Source organism: Lytechinus pictus, chromosome 19 (genome assembly GCF_037042905.1).
Source record: "Lytechinus pictus isolate F3 Inbred chromosome 19, Lp3.0, whole genome shotgun sequence".
NCBI classification, from domain to species: domain Eukaryota; kingdom Metazoa; phylum Echinodermata; class Echinoidea; order Temnopleuroida; family Toxopneustidae; genus Lytechinus; species Lytechinus pictus.
This window is the reverse complement of record NC_087263.1, coordinates 2,332,866-2,359,558: the sequence shown is the minus strand read 5'-3', so window position 1 is coordinate 2,359,558 and position 26,693 is coordinate 2,332,866. Positions and strand designations below refer to the sequence as shown.

Genomic DNA, 26,693 nt, shown 5'->3' with positions numbered 1-26,693 from the left:
GGGACCATTTATTTCGAGGAAGTCAGTTTCGACAAAAGAGAGCGTTTCATCAACATTTTCGTCTGCAGATGAGCACCCCCCCCCCCCCCCATCGGATCCGCCGCTGATAGAAGGCAAGGCTCACGTACATCTCATGCTTTATGGCCTCCGCTATTTTTTGTCCCATATTCAGCACACTCTAAGATACCGTAACATGTCAGCTGCAACGTGACTTCATTAGTATGCAGACACTCCCCTAGCGAAATAGCCAATCAGAGCGTTTCACCCGACTGTCTTTTTTGGGTCACGTTTCTGTCGATGCGATGTTTCTGATAGCCTTTCTTCAAATAAATGTAATTATTATCATTTTATTTCACCCAAATAAAGCCTAAACTAAATGAAATAGTAATATTGTTATCATAATATATAAAAACTTATGATAAACTTTCATTTTAGTGTAATTTGTTCTGAAATAAGCAAAATATTTGCCTAAATCTTGTGGCAGAAAGAAAAATATGATATGGCTACTTCTGGAAATAGACTATACGAAGCCTTCAAAACATGTTTGTTACACAACATCGGAAACTGTGGCGTACGATCGAGACGCCATTGTTGTTGATAGAATTCTTGAAAAGGAAACGGCCCTCGTTGGTGTACATGCTTTTCTTACAGTGAACTGTCATTGTAATTAGGTTATGCCTGTATGCAGTTCGATATAATGTGCAGTTTTTGGAGCCAAGTGGATTGTGAAGCTGCGAATTGAAGCGAAGTCGTCAAGCGCAAGTATCGCTGAGTCTTCTTGATGAGATTTCTCTGTCCGATAATCACCGAATCACATCAACAATTTGTCGAAATATTCAAGCAGAATTTTGCTGATTTTATTAACTGATGATATCTGATTGCACCGCCTACTTTGTCTTCAGTATTTTGGCCTGTCGTTTTCACAGACTCCAAACTGCTTTAATATAGAACAGACCTTACTTTTTAGGGCCTAAATAAGTTAGGCTCCGACCGCATATTCTTATCCTCCTAACAAAAATTAGAAATTTGGATCGCATCTCGTTTTCATCTGACAAACACTGTCATTGTCTTTGTGATTCCTTGGCTTAATTCGACACTCACACTCAAGTGTCTGTCACCAGTCTTTCGAGATCGAGAGAGAGCAGATTAACGTTCCCAGTCCTGGAATTGAGATATAAGTTATCTCTTCTGGACATTGACAAGGCAGAATATGGTTCACATTGATGCCGATATACCTCATCTCGATTAACTAAAAACACCAGCTTTTCAGAACTTCAAAGTCGTTTTCTTTTCGCAATCTAACTTACATTGTCATTATGACAGCAAGTGTGGTATTGTTTGATCATTTTGACAAGATTCGAGCCGGCTGAGCTTCCATGTTACGCAGTCTTCCAAAACAAAGCATCTTTTGGGGATAGGATCCCACTTAAAACTCTTTAGACCTCAAAAGGTCTGGACAACTATAAATTTTAATTCGGGAACACCCAGGATTTCGGAAGGAGAAGCTGACACCACGGAAGGTAGACTAGAGAAGTTTAACATTTTGAAATTAGATTAAGACGACTTGTATCCATCTCCCGAAACTTAAGGCAATCTGTCTGTTCAGAATTGGACTGACGCATTTTGTGAAAGAGAAATTTTGTTTGCTACCTGAAAACATGCCAAAGAGGAAGCATCGATCCAGTCGCCATTCAGAGAAGCCGGGATGTCTTGTTCACTGGTTTCGCAAAGGACTCCGTCTTCATGATAACCCGTCCCTGAAAGAGGGGCTAAAAGCAGCGAGTGGATTCAGATGTATTTATATTCTTGATCCTTGGTTTGCTGGGTCCTGTAGCAAAGGGGTCAACAGATGGAGGTAAAGTATTCATTGGTCTTTCAAAAACAAAAAGGGACATCTACATGTAGCCTGATAATCCACACAGCAGATTTCCCTGAAATCCTACAAATCTTATATTATTGGTTTTATTAAAATTTATCATCATCACCATCATCGTCAACATCATTATCATCATCATTCATCACCATCATCGATCATCATCTTCATCAATCATCATCACCATCGACATCATTCATCATCATCATCCCCATCATCATCTTAATCATCATCATCATCACCACCACCACCACCATCATCATCATTTTTATCATCATGACATCATCATCATCCAAGTACTACAAATGTATAATGTCAACTATGATCTCGGCTTGGGCCCGGCAAGCCTTTTACAAGCACACAGATGGGTACTTAAAGTGAGTAGGCATTAAGTATTTATTGGCAAACTGGAAGGGAAATTCACCATTATACTATAGTAGAACGTTGTGATCTGATAATGATCAAAACTAAATAAAACAATGGAAATGATATGACCTGAAAGAGAAGTTGAAAGTTTGAGTTAGACCACTCATTCACTGAAGAAAGTTATTTTCCATAGGCAGCACCCCCATGAATTCTGGTAGGTGTTAAAGAATGGAGAAATGTAAGCCAAAAAAAAACTTGTTTTTTTTGCTTGTCAAATTTCTCTGGGACTGAAAAACAAAAATAACCTTCATTTCTGTACTTTTTTTTTGCTCATCAAAGTTATCTAAGCAACCCCAGTTAAAAAATCATTCCTAGGGCCCTGACCAGAGCGTTCAAAAACTTAAATTTTGGGCAAATTTTTGTGTACGCCCTTTATTGGTGGACAGTAAAATTGCAAGAAAGTTTTCAGTTTTCAATCTCTATTTTTAATTTAGAAAAAATAATTCAAAGAATTCAATCTACTTAAGAGCCAACTTGACACACATAATGGAAACTGACAGTGTAAAAAAAATCAAGCATTTGTCCCGAGAAGTAGAACAAGAGGAAATAAGCCAAACATTGCCAACATCATTTCACCACACAGGGAATAGTAACAGAGAGCAAGGTATATATATCATAACCTTGTTTGCTAGCTTTGATTTTGTGATGTCACATTGAAAGTGGTATAATTTCAAATTGCCAATTTTTTCCATGAAGTGGCCTTTTTATTTGAAAATTTTATCTCAATGTGGAAATTGCTTTGACTCACTCAAAAATAGATACCATACTAAGTTCACCCTGACAAAAAGTTATTGTAAAAATGGCAGAAAGAATAATAGAAAATAATCAAGATATCAATGAAAGTTTTAGGAAAATCCATCAAAGATTTTAAGTCATTAGAATTTTAATTTTTGGATTTGTGACGTCATATGAGAGCAGCTTCCCGTGTATTGTGAATTGAAAATTATGTCAATAATATGCCATTTTCCCAAGAAATTGAAAATGTTTTTTTGTACCTTCAGTATAATATATATGTAGGCCTATATCAACAGACAAATTATTGAAAATTATGTCAATAAAATGCCATTTTCCCAAGAAATTCAAAATGTTTTTTCGCGTTGTACCTTCAGTATATATATATAGGCCTATAGATATCAACAGACAAATTATTGAAACTTATGTCAATAAAATGTTATTTTCGTAAGAAATTGAAAATGTTTTTTTTTTATGTACCTTCAGACAGTATATACAATGTACATGTATGTAGGCCTATATCAACACAAATTATTTCAAACCTGAAAGAAAAAAATTATTAGTCATCATTAACCATTGAAAATTGTAGGCCTAATTTATGCATTTTATATCATAAAATATGGGGCAGCTGCTCGTTTGTGACGTCACAAATCAAAAACTTTTAACTTAAATGTTCAATTGATATTCCTCAAATTTTTACCAATATTTTTTCCTGCTATTTTTACAACAAATTTTTCCTCAGGGTGAACTTCCCCAGTTAAAGAATATTTGTACTATCTATTAAATATTGAATGCTAGACACACACTGTACAAGGTCTACAACAGAGAACATCAATTATCAGATTGCAGAAAATATGGAAATTAGAAATATATTATGTTGTGTACATGAATGTGAAGTGATAACTATGGAAGATGAAATTTGTATGTATGCCTGCAAAACGGTTTATTAATTTTAAGTGTGACCCCCCCCCCCCAAATGGCCCCTGTACTTTGTTGTTCTTACAAAAATTGATGTACTGTACATGTTAACTCTTAATACAAAAAAGAAAAAAAGAAAACGACTCAAATATTCAAAAGGTAGAAAGTAGTTGCAGCAAACAATTATTTCATGAGAAAGTCTTTTAAATTCTTAAAATAGAATAATGCCCTATAAATATATCAAGAAAATCACATTCATGTCATGACTACATAAATAGGCATAGCAATTTCTATTAAACCACATTTGAATGAGATATAAACAGTCCTAAATAGCTAGAAAACTACATGAAATTGAGCATAAATAAGTTGATCCCAAAAGATACTAGACATACATGTACGTGTAATTGGCAAGCGGAGTATGTGAAGCAGCAAGAAGATACATGTAATTGTGTCCTGGAAAGACAGTACACTTTCAATTACATGTCAATTTGTCTGTTTGTTGATTAAAGTTCAGTCAAGTGCCTGAAGACTATACAGTAGTGAATGCCAGCCAATTGTTTACAAAAGTAGCAATATTTGCTGGCATGGAGAGTGTAGAGACGTGCCTGCTCAGAGCTAGAGGATTGACCCCTTTTCATTTCACCTTAGTGTCTGTAAGGCCCTAGTTTATTATAGCTATTAAGTTGCATGGGATTGAATGCTTGTCATCAATCTTGCGCAATTAAAACTTATCACATTTTCCGCCATTTCGACTTGAAAAATCAGGTGCATGACACGCTGTACTTGTAATCAGCAAAAAGTACCCTTTTTACACATTTTCGGGGTCTTGTACTGATGTATGTAAGGGGAGTATAACATGCTTTTTGTTCATCCTTTATTTGTTTTAAAATGAAAAAAAAATGAAAATCCATGTTTTATTGTTCGTAATAGACATTAGAAATGGAATACTCCAAAAATTTGTTTTGCCCAATTGATCATGGGCCCAGCAGCCGCTGTGCAGCGCCAGATCGACGAGGCTCTACCGTATCCCTTTAACAGCAACAGTAGCAGCAACTCCCATCTTTTAACATCTTTTGGTCTGACGCGGCCGGGGTTTGAACTCCCAACCTAAGCTTCCGGTTGTGAGACGAACGCTCTAGCTGAGCCAACACACCGGTAAATTACAAATTCATCTTTTTATACATTCCTCTTTCTTTTTATGCTCTCTAGGTTTCTGTTGGAATGTTTAGAGGATCTTGACTCCAGTCTGAGGAGGCTCAACTCCAGACTATTCCTCATCCGAGGTCAACCAGCAGATGTCCTCCCAAGACTTTTCAAGGTAAATAATCAATTGCCACTTGGTCTAATGATTGAGCCCCACTATGTCTAAAACCTCATCGCCCTCATGTGGTCTCGGTGTCTCCGAGCTATGCTTAATGCCTATATGCTAATGATTACAATCTTCAAACATTAGACTTGATGTAGTACAGTATAAAATGAATTGCTATTTGGTATAATACCACAATGGTATAATACCACAATGGCTAAATCCCATTTGGTCTATAGATCATCATCAACAAATTTGTCCAAATTCAGTCATTTTCCTCCCCGAGACTTTTCAAGGTAAATAATAAAATGCCATTTTGTCTAATCTCAAAATCCCATGTGGTCTACTCTCCTCCCATTTTGATCTACATCTATCATCTACAAATTTGTACAAATTCATTTATTTTCCTCCCAAGACTTATGAAGGTAAACAAGGAATTTCTATTTGTTCTATAAATCCTGAGTGCTTTGCTTGAATCCCATGGTCTTCTCAATTTTGCTCTATCATATCTACAAATTTGTCCGAACCTGTTCACTCATTTCCCTCCCAAGACTGACTTTTGAAGGTAAACAAGGAACTTCTATTTGTTCTAAACTCTAGAGTGCTTTGCTTGAATCCCATATGGTCTTCTCCCCTTTGCTCTATCTACAAATCTGTCCGAACCCGTTCACTCATTTCCCTCCCAAGACTTTTGAATGTAAACAAGGAATTTCTATTTGTTCTATACATCTCGAGTGCTTTGCTTGAATCCCATATGGTCTTCTCCATTTGGTCTAATTATCCCATCTTGTCTTCATTGTTTTCTAAAAAATTCACTCATTTGACCTTATAATGAATTAATTGGCTTTTGGGCTAATCCCAATGGCCCGTATTCTGAAGTCGGGTTTAACTTAAACTCAGGTTTAAAGTTGTGGTTTAAGTATGGATAGCCAATTGTTACATAACAGTAGAGATATCATATTTCAGCTCATTTGGCTCTCAAATCATTCATAATTGTCTAGGAAGTATACATAGATGATTGTCTTCACCATCGATGAATCAGGAAAGAGCACAGTAAACATAAGAAACATATATATATATATACTTAATAAAATTTGGACACTTTTCGCTTCCCATAATTTTAGCACAGAGTTATAGACCATGGTCTAAGTTGAACCTGAGTTCAGAATCCGGGCCAATACATGTATGTCTAAATCTAAAGTGGTTCCTTGCCATTTGGTCTAATGATCGATCTTGTCAACAATTTTCTTGACCATCTATATACATTAAACCACAAACTTTTATATACCAGAGTTTAAATCAAACCTGGGTTCACAATACGGGCCAATGTCACAGAAGTACAAAAATGTCAGGTTTCTGATCATATTGTTCCATTTATTCTTATCCTTTGTTTAGGAATGGAAGGTGACGCAGCTGTCGTTCGAGGAGGACAGCGAGCCGTTTGGAAGAACTCGAGACAAGGCAATCAGCACCCTCGCCCAAGAAGCTGGAGTCAAAGTTATCTCCCAGGTATCGCATACTCTCTACGACCCCAAAGAGTGAGTATTGAGTTGTTTTTCTTGGTTGTCCAATGTCTACACCCTCGCGCAGGGAGCGAAGAGAGCAGAAAGCGGCACTCTGATGGGGGTTGAGGGGGCAGAATCCCTCAAACTTTTGGATATAAAAAACTGATATGCATGTACAAGAGTAGCATTACACAGGGATCTACCATTTGATTTAAAAAAAAATAATTACACCTCACAAAGCTCCAATTTAAGGAAAAAATATAACATGAATAGGATTATGACATCATACATCTGGATTCATTAAGTGGTGTAATTACTGTACATATATACTTAAGTGCAAGTCGAAACTTACATCACTACAAAGAATACTTATCCAAGCATGAAGACATACCACATAAATATGATATCAAACTATTTGGGAGAAGATACTCTTTCTGGCCAGATATAAGGATTATTTATGTACTCATCATTTTTTTTCCTTAAAATTGGGATTTTATGAGGTGTCAAGTTTTTTTGACTCGCAAGGTATAATGCTTTTCACAATTCCTGTCGATTTTCAAATTTAGACAGTACATGAATCATGATTGAAAACGTAAATTCATGTAATTTGGATATTATGACTAAAAAAACCTAATTATGACAAACAAATGGTGTGTTCAATGTCCTCCATTCCCGGTGGTAAAAGTAAATATCTTTCAGATCGCATGTGTTAACAGTCGCCTATGATATGTCAATTAGTGAGGAAAACCTTTTTTTTTTCACAAAAAGAAAACAAGACAGGAAGAAAGAAGAGTTTCAAAATGAGAGGTCCGAGTATTAAGTATACCCCTGCAATTCAACCGATAACAAAAAGTGATGGCATCTTTTGGTAATCTTGCCCCCCCCCCCCCCTCCTATAGAAATACATGTACTTTGATGCTGCGTGCCCCTGCATGCATCCTTTCAAACATGTTTGACTTTACAGTTACTTTCATATTAAAGACGCTAAAAATCAACATTTATTTCATGGGGGGGGGGTGCCAAACTTAATAGACAAGTACAGGTAAATACTTCTAAAAAGAGAAGCAAATGTGTACTGTATGTAAACAGGCCTTTGAGAAAAGTCATGCGAAGGCACGTGACTTGTGAATTTCCAGAAATTTATTCTGCTTCTCCCTGTGGACTTTGTTTACCAGCCAAGCACATGTAATACCATGCTTACAAAACGCTAAAGAGCTCCGCTCTCCCAATAAAAAATAAAATTTGATTAGGAAGCTACGTCGTAAAATCCAGGCATTGCATTTTTTTTATCTTTAGGGCATTGTGACATTTCAATTTGGCAATTTTCAATTTTTTTAATATTGCTTCTTTGTTGAAATTTCTGTTCTCTTGTTTAGTAAATGGGATTGATTACATTGTCTTGATGAGCTGTTGCTTGTATCTTTTTTCTTTTGTCATCGAGCTGTCTTAAATAAAGAAATTGAAGGGAAAGAGCTTTTATTGCATTGCAGTCTGCTTTATATGTATCATAACTGCCAAGTACATGTACATTGTAGTACTGCTTTTCAGTAATTACTTAATACTGAAAAATGAGAAAGAATACTGGTGGTTTCATGGAAAATACTGATCTCTATTAAAGTTTCAGTTTACATGTATGTGTTGTCCTATGGTATTTCGGTGAAAATACTGATTTTCATCCTTTAAAATACTGAAATGTTCTTGATCTGGTTGGCATCTGTGGTATCATTTAATTCCTCAATATTCATTCAATCTATAAAGCTAAAACCAGGTGTGATCTTATTAGATTAATACTGGATGAATTAAATTTTTATAGCCCCTCTTCTTTTCTAATACGATGATTTGCAATCATTGAAAGTCTAACAACCCTGATTATTATTGTCCTATTAAAATTCAAACCTTTTTAATATTTAAAAGAGAGAGGGATTGCGTAAAATTGATTGCTACAGTACACACTGGCATACAGAGGGGGGGGGGGGTGCCCCCCCCCAAAAAAAAAGTTTTGTGACCAAGAAAAAACAAAAGGAGAAAAGGAAGGGAAAATATGTGAAATGTGAAATAATTCATTTAATTTCATTACTTTCATATTGCGTATCTTTCAATCAGTTACATCACCTTATTATTTCAAAGGGGAAGAATGAAAAGGGTGAACTCGTCTGAGTCGTCTCATTCATTCATTCATTTATTTATTCAAGTCCATTAAAATACATTGAGCATATAAAAAATATCAAAAATACATAAAGAAACAAAGAAACGAAGATACATAGTAAGATGCAAGTAAGATTAAAAAAGGCAAAGATTGTATAAAGATAATTACAGTACATGCATAAAAAATGAACATAAAATGGGAAGCTGCAAAAGAACAAAGCAAATGTTCTGTCGAGGCAGTCCCTATGGACAGTCTCTATCTCTCTTTCTTCTCAGTTCCCACACCCCTCTCTCTCTATCTCTCTTTTGGAAGATTGTATTAAATCTGCCTCACGTTATTAATACACAGAAATGTCATCAGCATTTATGGCTAGATGTATTTTGCAAACCAGAGGTAATATGCAATCGATTATTCATGAGAATTTATGGAGGTAATCCATTTTGCAAAAAAACAAGTCTTGATTTTTTCCTTTGGTCGCTTTCTGTCTTGGAAGTTGGCCGCCATTTAATAAATTCAAATTTTCATTAGTTGATTGTGTAGGAATTAAGTACACTCTACTTATTCATGAGTATTAAGAGAGGATGGTGATTATGTTCATGGTAATGAAACACATTGTGAACATGTAAAGGGCAAATGTAGGCCTATACAATGTAGATTAAAATGAGAAAAGCCATGTGGTGGCCCTGAGGTGGGAGATCCATTTATATAACTTGTGATACGTGTTCTTGCTACGACCCAGTCAGGGGCGCGCGGGGGGGGGGGGGGGGGGGTTAAAGTTCCAAATTGTGGATTCTTGCCAAGTTTAATACTTGGTACATACGTGTGTAGCCCCATAGAATACCATCATATTTACACTCAAATTTCTGTTCTGATATATGTTTTTCTCTCTAAAGAAAAAAGAAGGGATTACTTTTTTCTCTTTTCTTGGTCAATTTAATTTTTTTTCTATAGGGTTTGCTGAAAGATGTTGACCTTTTTTTTACTTCTCTGTATATTTCACCTTTTTTTCTCCCTTTATTTTCTCTTTCTCTGTTTTTCTGGAGCCCTGTAAATCTGACAGCTAGGATGTTTATTTTCCTCACTCGTTCCCAAAAATTATAACTATAAGTCGAGGGAATGAGTTATCAGTCATGAGAATAATTCATTCCCACTATAATCTAATCAAGGGAAAGGGAAAGAGTTTTGAAGGAACATGTCAGAGGTCGAGGGACGAGTTATAAATCGGCGGAACGAGTTATAAATCATGTGAACGACTTAAGGGAAAAAATCCTTGTCGTGTCACAGGTAGATAGAGGTTTCATAATTTCTTGATCTGTCTTTTTGCTTCTCTCTCTCTCTTTCTCGATCTCCTTCCTTTGCATCTCTCTACCTAGAGCTCTCGCTAACTCTCCCAGACCCTTGCTCTCACACTTGTCTGTGTACGTATAATGAACTATGATGCTTTATTGCTTAGTGCTCTTTGACCCCGTTCTCATTACACTTTCTAAAACTAGTTTACTGGAAACCGGTTCAGGAAACCAGTTTGGAAGATCGCTTTGCTAGTGCTCCCATTTGATCACCCGAAGAAGGTTTTCAAAATCACTTCACGTAAAGTGATCTCGTTGCTATGGGAACACTCAGTGGGGTGACACATTTCGCACGAAATTCGAAACCGCAGCGTAGGCATTCTACACACTGTCTGGAGTAGAGCGCTCAAAATGTGCGAAGATCGCTTCCCGAAGAACAGTTGTGTCCTTACGCTAAACCAGTTTTAATGAGGCAAAGCGATCTTGAAAACTACATCCTGAGGTGGTTTTATGAACCGGTTTGGAAGATCGCTTAATTCCAAGATCGCTTCGACCTTTCTCATTACACCTTAAACTGGTTTCCATTAAACTACCGGTAGTTTTAGTAAGGTAGTGAGAAAGGTGTCTTTTTCCCCCTTTGTTTTCATTAATCATTACCATCTTTTCTTTTCTGTGTAGAATCCTTGCACTGAACGATAATGAGCCTCCGCTAACGTACAAACGTTTCCAAGACATCATCTCAATGATGGGTATACCCGTTTACCCGGTCGATGCGCTCGAGGCCGAAGATGTCGAGGGACTCGAAACTTTTATCGACCCCAACCACGAAGATAAATACGGCATTCCTACCCTAGAAGAATTGGGTAAGTAATTATTTTTAAAAAATCAGGAATTTTTAAGGATGAATTGCTACTGATGAAATTTTTGACCAATTGTTATCGATAATTTTTGTAATAGATTTTTGATGAATTGTGGCTCCATGTTCACATTGGTGCTATAATAGAGGAGAATTTTGATCATTTCCTCAAATCTGATTGGTCGCAAAGAACTCTCTCCGATTCCCTTTTGTTCAATTGGGTTCAGTGACAATTTTTTGGAGGGGAGAGCAACCATGGATGCGAAATCAACTTGACACACCTGTTTTGACTGTATATTTTGTTCATGCATGAAATTGGCATGGGGATGGTGCTCCATTTGCAGACAAAAAAAGTTAAGTGAGAGCCCTGGTCACCCATGAAAATATGAAAGGCATTTCAATTTAACGTTTTCATTTTACTAAAACATAATACATGTACATTGTATGTAATTTTTATTTCATTAATTAATTTCAAAATTGAATCTTTCCTTTCCCATAAAACAGTTTTAAGCCATGAGTCTCCTCTACTGTACATAAACAGTATTTATTGCAGAGGCAAATTGAGCAGGATGCTTGGAAGCGTATTTTTTTTCTCAATTTTTTGGTCTGCCAGTCTTTGAAAAAAAAATCTTGTTTGTCACTGGTAACAACCGCCGCCCCATGCTTGATATCAGTAGTATGAAATGAAGGTTTCACAGCCTTTTGTGAATTCAGACCCATAGCTAAATTCTTGGTCATTCACCTTCCATTTTGCTTTGTTAACATTCATTTTCATTGATTTGTTTATGACTCATATTCCTTCATCTTCATCGCAGCATGGAAAGTATGAAAACGTGGGGGGGGTTATAGCTAAAAAGGTGAATGACTTGTTGAAACAACATAATAGCGTGAATAGCAGGGAGTATAATATGTGCATCTCGAGTTGCATCATTTATGAATTCAGGGGAGCGTTTCATGAAAGGACTTGTCGGATGTTTTATAGGAAAGTTACCATAGAAACAGTGTCTCTCAGTCAATCAATATCAAGGAAAGATGTCAGGGACCCGTCTTACAAATTACTATTTCTGCAACAAACTTTTCTTCAGGGTGAACTTCGCCTTTCATTGTTCAACTTCATAATGTATGTGACATTATTTGTTTTATTTTTGATTGTAGGGTTTGATCAGGAAGATGTGCCTCCTCCTATGTGGATAGGTGGTGAGACTGAAGCCAAACAGAGACTTGATCGTCATCTTGAAAGAAAGGTAAGGTACTATGGTGGAGGAGGGGATGTTGACTGCCTCAACATTTAAGGGGTACTCCGGGCTGAAAATAAATATATCTAAATAAACAGAGTAAAATTCACTGAGCAAAGTGATCGGAGGAGGGATCGAATGTATTAATTTCCCTTGAAAATCACATCTACCTACGTGTACAACTATACGACTCTAATAGCATTTATTGCTCATGAATTATCCTGTTTGAAACATCCTTTTAAGTATGATGAAATTGTTTATCAGTTTCTCAAATTATGCATCTGTGGGCGTCGTTTCTTGACGTATACACGGCTCTTCCCTGGATCGAACCTGACCTAAAAGATTTTTTTTATTAGATAATTTCTGTTCGGTGGCTTGTTATGCATTCCAATTAGATGTCGCTTAATACTGTGGAAGGATATATACCGGTACTGCAAGAGCTCTCTGTTTTTTCACAAACACTATCAGAGGCGGAGAATTTTGATTAGATTTCAGATTGGCCCTCGATAACGAACCTAAAATAGTTCCTGATTTTAGTGTCTAGAGGCTCTGATGTATTTTATTCATGAAACACTGATGACTTTGGATTTGAAGGGATTTTCTAGTTTAAGATATTTTCTGTGAAATGTATTCAGATCTCTCTCTCTCTCTTTACTTTTATCTCTATTTCTCACTGTCTTGTTTTATCTTTCTTTCTCTTTATCTTTCTTTGTCTCTCTCCCATCTCTCTTTCTATTTTAAATTGTCATTTTTTCTTTTCCCCCTTGTTTTTTTTCTTTCTTTCTTTATTTATTTATTTCTTTCGTTCATTCGTGCGTTCGTTCGTTGGTTCATTCTCTCTCTCTCTCTTTCTTTCTTTCTTTCTTTCTTTCGTTCGTTCTTTCTTTTTCTTTCTCCTTTTGTGTTCTTTCTTATCTCTCTTTTTTTCCTTCCTCTTCTCCTCTCTCTTTTTCCTTCTCTCTCTTTTTTTCTCTCTCTCTCTTTCTTTATCTTTCCCTCTTCTTTCTCTGGCTCTGTTCTTGATTCTCTCTCTATCTCAAATTCAAATTTATTTATTTCACATCTCATAAAAACAGGGTACAATTAGTGAGTTATTAATGCAATAGAGTAAAAAACAATGACAGTTGTACAATTTAAACAAAATGTAACTCTCTGATGATCTTTGTCTTTGTCCTCCTGACACCTGTATGATCAGGAGAAATACGGTACTTGTTATTTTCTGATTGGCAATCAAGATACATGTATCGTGTGAAGCGAGGAAGCCCTTTCAATCAACAAACAAGTTGAAGAAAATATCTGCAAATTAGTGGGTACTTCTGTTAATATACTTTTCTCCAAGGCCTGTAGGTATTTGCAGTGCGAAAGCATCAATCACCTTGGTGAAATCAAATTACAGCTTTTAGTCTTGAGGCAAGAAAATTATCCAAAGCCTTTGCTTTCGTAGGAATGTGAAAGTCCTGTTGCCCACTCGTATAAGAACTTAAGCCCCGTACAACTTCAACTAGATGGAAATATGCAAGAAATAAATGTATTTTATATACCTTAATTCCTGTGTGAATCATTACCAACCTCGCTCTTTATTTCTCCCTCTCTGTCTCTCTCAGTTTCTATTTTTGCTTTAATTAGCCTTAATATTGCCTTTCCTTTCTCTTTCTACATTAATCTCAGTTTCATCCAGATCTATTTGTCTCACTCTCGGCCTTCCTTTCTGTATTTACGGTATTCAACGCTGTCTCTATCTCAGCTCACTCTTTCCTCTCCCTCTTACTTTTCTCTCCTTCTGTCTTTCTAATTATCTTGCATCTTGCTTAATCTGTCCCTGGTGGGTGTTTCATAAAGCTGTACGCACGACTGGAACATGTTCTTAGGTCATAACTTTAATTACAGAAAGATATCACATAAAGAAAGGATCACCAGTCGTGCGTGAAGTCATTCGTATCTTACGAACAGCTTTATGAAAGACCCACCAGGTCCCGTATCACAAAGGTCCACGATCGATTGTTAACCTGATTTTCACGATTGATTGTACATTTCAGTCAATGCAATCAATCATAGAAAAATGATCTATGATCATTGCTAAGCTTTGTGTTACGGCTCCCAGTCTGTCTTTTTCGCTTAAATCTTTCTCTTTCTTTCTATGCCTTGGTGAAGATCCAGGCCCTGTTGCTTAAAAGTTGCTATTGTGGTAACTTTGCCATCCAATTGGTAACTTGCATGTAATCCTTGATTTTGATTGGCTGATGAGCATTGTTACCATAGTTAGCATTGGATGGGGAAGTAATAGTAAGTTTTATGCAATGGGGCCCATGGGCCAATTTCTTAAAGAATATAGGCCTACATGTAAATAATAATAATGATAATAATAATTTTGTTTTTTATATAGTGCAAATTACAGTTACAGATGGTAATATTGCCATTATACATGGAATCACCATGGAAACAAGGCTCAGGAGCCAATCACAATCAAGGTTTCCTTGGTAACAGTAGTTATCAAATTTATAGCAAAGTTACCGTGATTGGACATGTAAATCTTTATGAATAGGGCACTTGTACATGTACATGTAATACAGCATAGGAGATTGTGCAATAAAAATCAATTTGGACCTGAATTGCTTTTTTCTTGTTGTACATGCAACATGCAATCAAGTGTAGTTTATTGGATACAAATTGAAAAAATAAGAGGACACCATTTTGTGAACTAAATTTTGTTTCTATTTTGTTCTCAATTTAGGCATGGGTCGCCAATTTTGAAAGGCCCCGGATGTCCCCCGCCTCTCTGATGGCGAGCCCCGCCGGCCTGAGCCCCTACCTCCGTTTCGGTTGTCTCTCTCCGAGAACTTTCTACTGGAAATTAACCGAGCTCTACCAAAAGGTATGTGGTGATATTTATAGGCAATTGCTCCAGCCTTCATGTTGTCTAAGATGTAGGGTTAGAGAACTGCAATTAGGTTTAGGGTAGGGTGTAGTGTATACAGGATTGAAGTTAATCGTTACTATCGAGGGGGCCACTTCCATTGACAAATGGATACCAGGCGCAACCAAAGAAACGTGTATTGAAATAATATATTTTTGGGCTTGTTTGTACGTAACGTAATAAAGAATGTTAAAAACACTAAAATACTGGGAATGAAAGTAGACCATGTGGTGAGTAGACGTGTTGGCAGTAGACAAATTGGCAACTTACCTCCTTGATTTTTGATAGCATTGTTCATTGCCGGAACAAAATAGCAAAGAAGAATGGTGGCTCTTATTAATGAAGTAAACAAATTCTAACTTCACACCCCACTGCGTGAACATACATGTATGTATTCAGGTCACTAATTTGAATTTTCAGTCTTAATTTAAAAGGCAAATCAGTAAAGCAAATGTTGTTACATTTGTAGATAATGGTGGGTGTTGCAACTGATAAAAATCTGTTTATTACATCAACACTTTTCAAGCCTTTTTCTCTGGGGGGGGGGGGTTACTGGAACGCATTTTGATTGTTTGTTGTATTTGTCGATAGGTTCATGTACGTCATCGGTTTTATGTCATCCAATTTTTAGTCCACTGACGCAATACAGCTTCCGCTTTTAAGGCGATACCACACCTTTGTTTTGACAATCCTTGTATCCGGCCTTTCGCCCTGTCTTACAAAGAGTTGCGATTGATGCGATCAACATGAACTATATGGAAATTAATCATTGTCATAATTTTCATACTGAAAATTTGCATAGTGGTTTGATTAAAAATGAATAAAATGGCTGTTTTTGACTCGCCGTGCAGCTGCGAAATGTGAAAGCAGCATTCATTGGGCCTTGGGGTTTTACGGGGCTCTTCTTCCAATATCCAGGGCTCCTTTGAACATTTTGGGGGATAAATCGCCCTAAGTTCCCAAATGTACTTTTCCGTTCACGATGGGAATCCTGTACATGGTACATCTATTGAAGATTCGCAAAGCTCTGATTGCCTGAAACAAAGCATGTAATTAACTGCTACATGTATCTCCTAAAGTTCAAATTAATGAATTGTTGGTTTAACTTTCCTCCTCCGTTCTTATCGGTGCCATTAATCGTTCTATACATGTACATTATGCCTGCGTGAGTGAGCATTATCACCTCCATCTGTCGGTCTATTTTTGGAGGTTTGAAAACGTTATCGACCCATTATCATGCAAATGACAGTGATTTGTTGTGTGCTAGAAAATTTTGCTCTCACTGATTTTCGGTCTGATGATTCTTATCTTGCTTGTGAATAATTTATACACTGTACCTGGTATCTGGTCCTAATTTTGGAACCAGAACAACCTGAAATCAGAAAAAAGTTGGAGTCCTTATCATGACCATTAATAGGTGGGTGTGAGAAGTTGATAAAATTTCAATTGTATTTGAGTGACATCAGAATCACTTAATACTGTTTTATAATTTATAATACCAATTGTTTTCAAAATTGTTATCATATACCAGCAGTGATTAAGATCTCTTTATGAGATAAAAACAAAATGCATTAATATCGCATCCTGAAAACTGGTAACCCAGCCAGCATTATGAGCTATGTTTTCAGGAAAATGAAAATTAATTATTTTTTGTTACAGAACCAAAATGCACATACACAATGAGCTCTTTCTAGCAAGCAAATACTTTGTACTTGTATTCAGAAACATTTTGTTATTTTTTTTTTTTCAAATAAAGGGGGCGTTGCTCACTCCTGGCACATTTTTTAAAGGAAGATTTTTCAGTTTCATCATGTCAAGAACACAAAATTATAATGTGAAAAGTTAAATTATATAGCCATATTGGATGGTGTCTGAGGGATGTTTTGTCGTAGAGCTACATGTATTCAATGGTGTATATAAAGAAAAATTGAGGCCTAACTATAAACTAGCTGACAGATGTAATAAGAATTTAATTACTGCTACTCATATTGAGACTGTAAGGAGTTTTCCTTTATTATTATTTTTTTTTTTCTTCCTTATTTTTAATACATCATACACCTATGGGAAGCATTCCCTGCAGAGTTTGGGGTTAGAATTTTGACAGACCTGCACATGTCGGAATTAATTCCGTCTCTTGGATAGGGTGTCAAATGAAGGTCCCGTGTAGTGGAGAGTCACCACCTCTCCACATTAACAAGCAAGAACCAACTGCACTATTCGTGTATGGGGGGGGGGGGGCCTGATGTCATGGTGCACCTGCACTTCCCGATCGATTACAGCAGGAGAGATGCAAGGGTCATTGATTCAGATCGCCTTTTACCTCCCAGGCAAAGATGTCAAGCAAATGATAATAATAATATTTGAACCACAAGGGCCAGGGTTCAAATCCCATGACAGCACTCTCATCCTTTGCTAAGGCATTCATCTACATTTGCCACTCTCCCAGGTGTAGTAAATGAGTACTTGGTAATTTTGTATATGCTTGAGCACCCGATCAGGGTAGCTGTGCTAAAATCGTGGTGATAGCATGCAGGCTTACTATAAATGTTTCATGTTGTCATTGTTAATTATTTTTCTTTCAGGTTCGCAAGACGACACACACTCCGCTATCCCTCCACGGTCAACTCCTGTGGCGTGAGTTTTTCTTCACAGTGGCCTGTAATAACAACATGTTTGACCGCATGGTGGACAACCCCATCTGCATACAGATTCCGTGGGATAAGAACACGGCTATGCTCAACAAATGGGCAAACGTAAGTTGATGATTTTGAGTTTTCCCAATCTGAAAACATTTTTTAATGTGTCATAAATTGTTACCATGGTAACTGCCCTGCTTTGTATCTACAGATCTCTCTCGTTTTCTTCTTTCAGCTTTCTCCTCTCTCTCTCTCTCACACTCTTCTCCCCCTCCTGTTTCAACTTCCCTCTTCCCTTAACTCCCATTTTCACCCTCTCTGCTCTCTCTGTTTTTCTGTTTCTCGGAGATGCCAAGTTCAAAGACCGGTGGGTATTTCATAAAGCTGTTCGTAAGTTACAAGTGACTTTAAGAATGACTGGTGAACCTTTCTTACGCGCTGAACCATCGCCAGTGAATATTTTTGTGGATACCCAAAAAAGGATCACCAGTCCTTCTTAAAGTCGCTCTTAACATACGAACAGCTTTTATGAAACACCCACCAAGTGGGTGTTCCATAAAGCTGTTCGTAATTAAGTTACGAGCTACTTTACAAATGACTGATGACCCTATCTGAGGAACTATATCAACACCAATTAAAAATCTGATGTGTATCATTTTCCACACGAAAGGATCATCAGTCCTTCGTAAAGTCGCTCGTAACGTATGATCAGCTGTATAAAACACCAAACAGCGATGCATGAGATTTTAGACAGGGAACCTTGACTCGGCGTGAGACGACAAGGCATTGTGTATAATGTATTTGAGTATGTAGGCTTTGATACAGGTATGAGAATGAGTTTGTTTTTAGGTGTTGGGTTGTCCTGCCCTGCTCGAGTCAGTAAAACGGGCAAGACCTTGGCTCTCTTACTTAGTGTTGTCCTTTATTTTACACAGATCTTTTATCGCTACCTTTTCAATATAGCTAGTGATGCAAATCATTACTCTCTTTTTTTTCTTTCCAACTTGTTCCAGGGTGAGACCGGCTATCCCTGGATTGATGCAATCATGACCCAGTTGCGTCTTGAAGGTTGGATTCATCCGCTGGCCCGACACGCTGTGGCCTGCTTCTTGACCAGAGGTGACCTCTGGATCAGCTGGGAAGAGGGTATGAAGGTCAGTATCGGTCAATCTTGACCACTCGTATCTATAATCCTGAGAGAATAAAACAATTTGAATTTGAATCCAGAATTTCATGGAAGCTACCATTGGATGGCAGAGTTTATTGTAACTTTTATGCAACAGTCCCCTGGATGAGAAGACATTCTGAGTGAAAATGCAAACAAACCAAATTATTAGACCTTGTTAAGGGAATTTGATGGGGTCAAGAAAACAAGATCCTGGAATTTTTTTTGGTATTTGTTTGTCTTTCAGTCATATTTCAGTGAGACTTTACATGATCCAGTATCTTGTCCTCTCGACCCATTTTCTTATCTTCCCATTCTGGTGTATCCTGTATGGCAGCTTGCCAAAAGAATGAACAATTGCCCTGAGCCAGTGAAAATAATTCCGTATTCCAGCACAACAAGCTTTATGCCTTGGAGCATAGTGCGTGTGTGTACAAATATATTAAACCAACAATTCAGAGCACAAATTATGAAGCCATACACATTCATGTAAATGTAGCCTCCAATATATTACCTCGTACATTTGTAAATTATACTGTATGTGTGTATGAAATGATTTTATCTTGAAGTGGAAATGAAAAAAAGTGAAATATTTACATGTATATTAGGTCTTTGATGAGTTTCTACTGGATGCCAGTGGGACCGGGCCTTAATAAAGCCAGGTCGAATATGCCCCAGAACAATAAATCACTTTTATAGTGACTTCTGATAAAGCAAGTGTGTTACATGTATATAAACAATGATAATTATCATTTATTATTATGATTTGTGTCTCCTGTCCATGTGTTTAGGTCTTTGATGAGTTTCTATTGGATGCTGATTGGAGCGTCAACGCTGGGAACTGGATCTGGTTATCCTGCAGCTCATTTTATCAACAGTTCTTCCATTGCTACTGCCCTGTCAAGTTTGGTAGGCGGACAGACCCAAACGGTGACTATGTCAGGTAGGTACCTTGAGGAATACACTGGGGAAAGTAATATAATAATAATCCTCTTTTATAGATACAGGGTGAAATTGCACTTAATTAAGTGCAATTTCACCCTGTATATATAAAAGAGGATATTTATATTTAAATTTTGCTTGTATCACCAAATCAGCACCAATACTGAACTTGGTATAACCCACTGTGGCAACACAAAGAGAGAACAAAATTCATGCAGTCGTGGCCAAGAGCACTGAGTGAAAAATTACCGTGGGACGTTGAATTACAATTAGTGTAATATTAATCACATGACTTGCACACCTGTACTTTGTTTTGAACATTTCTTTTGTTTGTTATCAATATTTGTCACATGCTGTTATGTTATAAACTTCAATACAAAGTCCATATTTGTTTGGAATATCAACACTCAAGCGATCTATTCAAATATTGGTTTTAATCGACAATATGGCATGCACTCAGAATGATATATTTGAAATCAAAGTCTGAATGTACTCATAATATTGACCTAGAGATGAAAGATATCAAAGTTTATTGACACAATTTTGATACAACAGTGAATTTGGTTTTCAGAAATAAATCCTGATTATGTAGAATGAATCGCAGATGGTTAATTTTAATCCTGATTATGTATAATGAATCGCAGATAGTTAATTTTAAAATGAAAACCAAATTACTCTGTACAAAGTCCTTCTGTAGTTGCTAAAAATAACTTCTTTTGTGTCAAAATAGTTCAATTATGTTTCGTTAAGCCTCCAATTAGAATAATTGGAACCTGTTTCATAAAGACATGCAAATGCACGATTCCTGTTACAAATTTACTGTCAACCAATCAGATTGAATGATATCAGTAGCTTTTAACCGTTATTGAAAATTTGTTTAATATATTTACGGGCCCTTTGTTTGTATTCTAACCCCATCATGGATAAGGAGTTAACCCCAGCTAAGCAAATAGTATGGGGTTAAGAAATTATAGTGTGAAACCAAGAAAAGATAGTATGGGGTTGAAGATACTTCGGGGTTAAGGATAGTATGGTGCTATTATTATAATGCAAGGTGAAAAGCATATTGGTCTATTAAAGTGTCATATAGTCTAATGCCAGATGGTCTTATTTCTACTTGGTCTAACCATCACTTGTATGCTTTTCACACTGCACATTCCTTGACAATAGATTACACTCGACGCTAGGAGCTAGGGCAAATGAATTGGTCCTGTGAATCCATTGTTCTAGCTTGGTCACTCTATTGTTCTCGTCCCGAGTGTATAGAGTCGAATGTTAAAATGTTATTACAGTCAAAGATTGTGGACTGCCACGTTGCACAGTACATTCTAGCACTATGCCATATAGAATACAAGTGGTATTAGATCAAGTGAATATAAAATAAAATTGGTAATTTAGACAAAGTGGTAAATGGTCTTAGTGGAAATTATTACCAGTATCATTATGATGATGATGATGATTATAAGAAATTATACAATACAATATATATTTTTATTCATATTTTTTTCTTGATATTGCAGGAAATATCTCCCTTTTCTCAAGAACTTCCCATCAAAGTACATCTTCGAGCCCTGGACAGCGCCCCTGGAGGTCCAAGAAAAAGCAAAGTGTATTATTGGTGAGTAGAACGTTTCTAGAAAGATTCATAAACAACTTTGATTTAGGGATCAATAATGGTAGACATGGATATTGATTGCTCTGGGTTCTATGGCAACGGTAGATGGAAACACGCAATGTGGTTAAAATCACACCGCAGATTCATCAGCTGTGTTTTGGTGAAGAGTGAGTGAGCTATTTTATTAGACAACGTTAATAATTTACTATAGCCACAAACCTCACTCTTGTTGGTATGGAATTCAAAACAAGTGGAAAAAGATGAGGATGATGCCCTTTTTAGGCTCATAATTGATTTTGAGAAACATCTTGTTTATCAGAATTGTTTTTTGGAGATTTAGAAGTTGGTGCTGCTCAGTAATATTGATTGTGGTTTATACATCTTTATGGGTAGCCTGGGTCCCGTAACACAAAGTTTAACAATCATCGTAGAGCATTTTTTAAACATTGATTGAATGTGCGATTAATAATAAAAATCAAGCATACGTTTGATCGCTGACCTTTGTGTGACGGGACCCAGTATCATTATTGTATTATTAATCTGATTTCTGATTATTTTTGCAATATTGCTGTATCTAACATCCTTTGAAAAGTCAACATTGCTTTCTCATGCCTGATTGGGCTTTGTGTATTATCCATGGAATTGTCCAAGTCACTGGCATACTCGATAATATCTAGTAAATTGGGCTTCATACACCCTTACATCCTCTGAACTCCCCCCCCCCCCCCCGTATCATTATCTTCCTCTTCCCTCTATCTTTTCCCCACACCCAGAGTCCCCCGGCGCCATATCTCCTTCACTAACCGACCTCTCCTTTTCCCCGTCTCCCCATATTCTCACCCTCCTCCCCAACCCTCTTTCCCCATTTCCCCCCAACCCTTCCAATTCTAACATATCTTCCCCCTTCCCCTCCCCTCTTCAATATCCCCTCCCTCCCCTCTTCAATATCCTCTCCCTCCCCTCCCCTCCTCAATTTCCCCTCCTCCCTCAACCACACATTCCCAACCCTCCCAGTGCCAACCCCTTCCTCCCACTTCACCTTCCAACATCTATCCCCATCTTCTCCCCATCCTTTCCCCCTCCTCTTCCCGTCCATTCCCCACCCTCTCACCCTACCCCTTTCTCATCCGCCACCCCACCCCAAACTCCCTTCCCCTATTGAGCATGAAGACTCCAATTCCTACTTGTATATTATTCTGGTATTGTGAATGACTATTGCGTGTATAATCTAATGTCCTCCCGGGCGTGTCTCACTGCCAGAAAGTATGTTTGACATTTCAAATGAGTTAGTAAGTTGAACAGTTCACCGTTGGTTGAGCCCAAGAAAGGCGTAACAGTCGAAAGCCCTTCAAAGACTGAGTGCCCTTCTTGCTCTCACTCAATGATGACAGTGTATTATTGAATAACCTCCTAATATCCCACTAACACGTCACTGCTCTAAAACCTGTGCAAGACTTCTTCATACAGGAATAACGTTAAAATCTCCCGCATTATGCATGATACGTTGCTTTCGTCGCTTGAGTCTCGGCGAAAGTGAACGGTAGGACACTCATCACCAAGCGGGGGACAGATCAACCGGATATGCCGTCACTCTTAACACGCTGTTTTGCGATAAAGCCTCCTGAATAGAATTAGTCTGTAGTAATTTCGGGTAATGTAAACGTATACCTCCAGCTCCAAAAAAGGACGCGAGGTATACGACTTTGTGTACTGTAAGTTAAGAACTTTGTTTCTTTTAGAACTTTGTTTTGTCTTTTCTTGTGATTATTCTGTCAAATCTGTACTTGTATTTCTTTTCATTGTCCATACATAAGATCTAAAGTCAGCTTTTTATTTACTTTATAAATATTTCTTTTAGCTGTCATGTATGTCCGATATTTCGTGAATATTCTTTCACAATAGCACTGTGCATGTTGTTCATATAATAGTTGTGTAGAGTTAATGCGTAGCTTTCTGGTCGAGTGTTCTGTTTCTACGCCTTCTGAAGGCGTTCATATTGACGTTTCTTTGTCATGAACTCTCAAAACTTAATTTAACAAATAACTTTGTTTTGGGTTGTCAGACACAACTCCAAGGTATATAAACAACATGAACATGTGCACAAGGCTTCTACTTCTACACTTTCAGTAATTTATTATAATTTTTTTTTAAAGGAATAATCTACAGTACATGTATATCGTAGCATTCTGCTCTTTTTTTTAATCAGTTCGCAAAAGCGTCCCCTTTCTCCCTTATTCCGAACCTCTATTAATTTTTTTTTATTGATTTTTTTTTTTGTTGGCATGTCAGTGTTTCCGAATTTGGCCTTGCCTATGTATTGGAAACCGATACAGAGCGCTGTAATTCTGGTAAAATTTGCGTTTCACTGACTTATATTGATGATCTAACCCCCACTGTGATGATGTCTGTCATTGGCTCACTCTACTACTGTCACCTGACTGGTAGAGATATCACATGATCAATCACCTGATACATGTACGTGGATATATTTTTTAGATCCATGTACATGTATAGGTGGAGTCTCGTTGTGTAGGTCGGGTATAATGTTGTTACAAGTTTAGCTGCATATTAATGTGTGTTTTTGAAAATATCTGAATTGCATACCCCTCTTTCCTTTGCTAATCTGGCGGTAATTTTTTTCATTTAAATTTCTGGCAAATTCTGATAAAGTTACAGAATTTATCACAAGAACTAAATTTGACTCGATAAGTGTTAAAAATCTGGAAAATTTCAACATTTTGTTCTCTACTCTGATTTTTATTACTATGACTCTTATTTTGTTCGCATGTTTAATTAAAACATTTTCAGAATTCTGCCATTTTAAATCCAAACCCAATTTCTTAGCCAAATTTCAATTGCTCTTTATGTTCCTATATCCAAAACATACATGTATTTCATAGGCCCCCTAATTAGGATATGAAATGTCCAACGAATTTGTATTCTATTGAATAAGCTTATAATGCTGTCTAATTAAAGTAACTCAAAGATTTTTTTTCAAACACTTATAGACATCTAAACACTACATGGTTTGCCATGTTTGTGTATTAAACCCAAGGTTAACTCTTTCACGGCTGATTTATAGAATTAACACAGGCTTTGTACGGGGAACACCCAGTTGCAGTATTCGAAGGGTTTATAATGGCATTGATTTGACCAAAGGCACAGACATCATCAGGTAGATGGGAGTTAGAGGCTGGTGTAGATATTTCCTATGCAAGTTGATTTGCCATCCCCCATTTGCCATAATGGAGTTGGCCACATGACTGCATTTTGGAGCAAACCATTCTGAGTTCGGGGGTAGAGTCTGAATTTAAGTTCTGTCAGTACGGAACTGAAGCAAAAGGTGATGGAACATATCATTTTGCATTCGGTGATAAGAGACTCCTTTATAGCATGAGTTGGTCTGTGAGAGGACTGATTTTAGATTACGTCTTTCAGAGAATCTGGAATTGATTTGAAATTATATCCGGAGTTTGTCAAGAGCACTGTATCAAAACTAGAAAAATTTATTTAAAAAAAATGAACACCCCATTTCAAGTGAATGGAAGATTCCAGGAGACGGACTGTGGCCTGTTTTCATTATCGAAATGAGGTATGGTATAAGTCATTGCTGATTCAGCGTGGGAAAGATGTACACCAGAGAACTTCATGTAAGTGGAGTTCCTTCTCCGTTCTTAACACCCCCCCCCCCTTTCCCCGGCCCGTTCTCAGCCCTGCCTCCGTCCGAACCCCGGTCCCCTTGAGGTACCATTTTGCATTCATTTGAAAGAATGCATTTTGCTTTTGATATGAATAGAATTGATATTTTCACGTTTTTTCTGTGCGCGCAATTTTCTAACCCCACAGGCAAGGACTATCCGCTTCCAATTGTCGACCACGCGGAGGCGTCTCATCGGAACATCGAGAGGATGAGGAAGGTCTATAATAATTTGTCGCGGCATGGCGGACCAGGTATACTTAGTTAAAATTCTTTTAACTTGTTGCAACTTGTAGAAAACTGAAAAGGTTCCATAACCTATTAAAATGGATCAAAATATAGATACCTCAGGATGTGCATGTATATTAACCCTTTCTTAACTATTTCGGACCAGTATATACTGGGGGGGGGGTCAATTTGACCCCCCCCTCTCAGATCTCGGCCGCTGATTGCACAATCGCCGCGAAAATTTGCAAGCGCGTAGAGCCAGATTTAAACTACAAGAGTGTATAGTAAAATTTTCCAAATTTAAAAAAAAAAAGTTTTTATTAATTAATTATGCAAATTGCCATAAATTTGGTTTTTGTGTATGTATTTGCCTTTAACTCAAGTTATATAGCTAGTAGAATGCTATTTTTTGGTGGGAGTATCAATTATTACATTTCTAACAAATATCTACAAAAAATAGCAAAAATATAATTAATTTCTTATGTATTTTATTGTTTTTTAAATTCTTATGTATTTCTTTGTTTTTTCAAACCTTTGTTTTTTTATTGTTTTTCTCGATGAACTTAGTCGACGACCCTTTTGCGATCATAAATAGCATAAAATAAATCCATTTAAACCAACAAAACTAAAAATAATCATGCATTTATGATTTTTGGTCGAAAAACACAATTTGCATTGACTTTTTACACGGAATCACGTTTTTTAGCAATTTCTGGTCTGACATGCACTTAGAAAACGTGTGTAATTTTGGAACCATTTGGTCTCAAAAGATGCGCAAGACTTGAAAGTAAAAAGTCAGTGAGCGGCGCAGTCAAAAAAATTCGTGCGACGGCATAGTGACAAAATTTGTTGAGGGGGGGTTAAATTGACCCCCCCCCAGTTTAATAAGGGTTAAAGCCGAGCGCATACTATGTGACACGATTGCACTTACATGTAGATCCGTCTTCAGCAAGTGGCTAATAGCATCTCAGGTGCAATGCGAATGGTAAAAACTCAATGAATTTCAAATTTTGTATGGTTCCTGATGACTTTATTTTGTTTTCTATTTATGATCGGGTGTGATATGATTTGTCTATTGATATACAAAAGGCACAGTAAAAACCATTTTCAATTTTCTGAGAAAATGACATTTCATTGATTCTTTACCATTCGCTATGTAGGAATGCTGCTCGCATATGACGTCACAAATCCAAAACTTTGAATTCTAATAACT

The 26,693-nt window shown here is 37.1% G+C and overlaps 1 protein-coding gene across 1 annotated transcript in view; it reads left to right on the top strand.

Annotated features, from left to right (window-relative positions):
• The first annotated feature begins 517 nt into the window (after nucleotides 1–517).
• Nucleotides 518–26,693, top strand: part of LOC129283341 (cryptochrome-1-like) — a 31,330-nt gene continuing 5,154 nt past the window's right edge. The window contains exons 1-11 of the mRNA XM_064114105.1: nucleotides 518–1,855; nucleotides 5,159–5,267; nucleotides 6,651–6,793; nucleotides 10,871–11,055; nucleotides 12,204–12,292; nucleotides 15,015–15,155; nucleotides 17,780–17,950; nucleotides 18,847–18,987; nucleotides 19,790–19,941; nucleotides 21,461–21,558; nucleotides 25,402–25,506. Of these exons, the coding sequence (XP_063970175.1) occupies nucleotides 1,659–1,855; nucleotides 5,159–5,267; nucleotides 6,651–6,793; nucleotides 10,871–11,055; nucleotides 12,204–12,292; nucleotides 15,015–15,155; nucleotides 17,780–17,950; nucleotides 18,847–18,987; nucleotides 19,790–19,941; nucleotides 21,461–21,558; nucleotides 25,402–25,506 (1,531 nt within the window). The 5' untranslated portion in view covers nucleotides 518–1,658. The remainder of the gene's footprint in view (nucleotides 1,856–5,158; nucleotides 5,268–6,650; nucleotides 6,794–10,870; nucleotides 11,056–12,203; nucleotides 12,293–15,014; nucleotides 15,156–17,779; nucleotides 17,951–18,846; nucleotides 18,988–19,789; nucleotides 19,942–21,460; nucleotides 21,559–25,401; nucleotides 25,507–26,693) is intronic.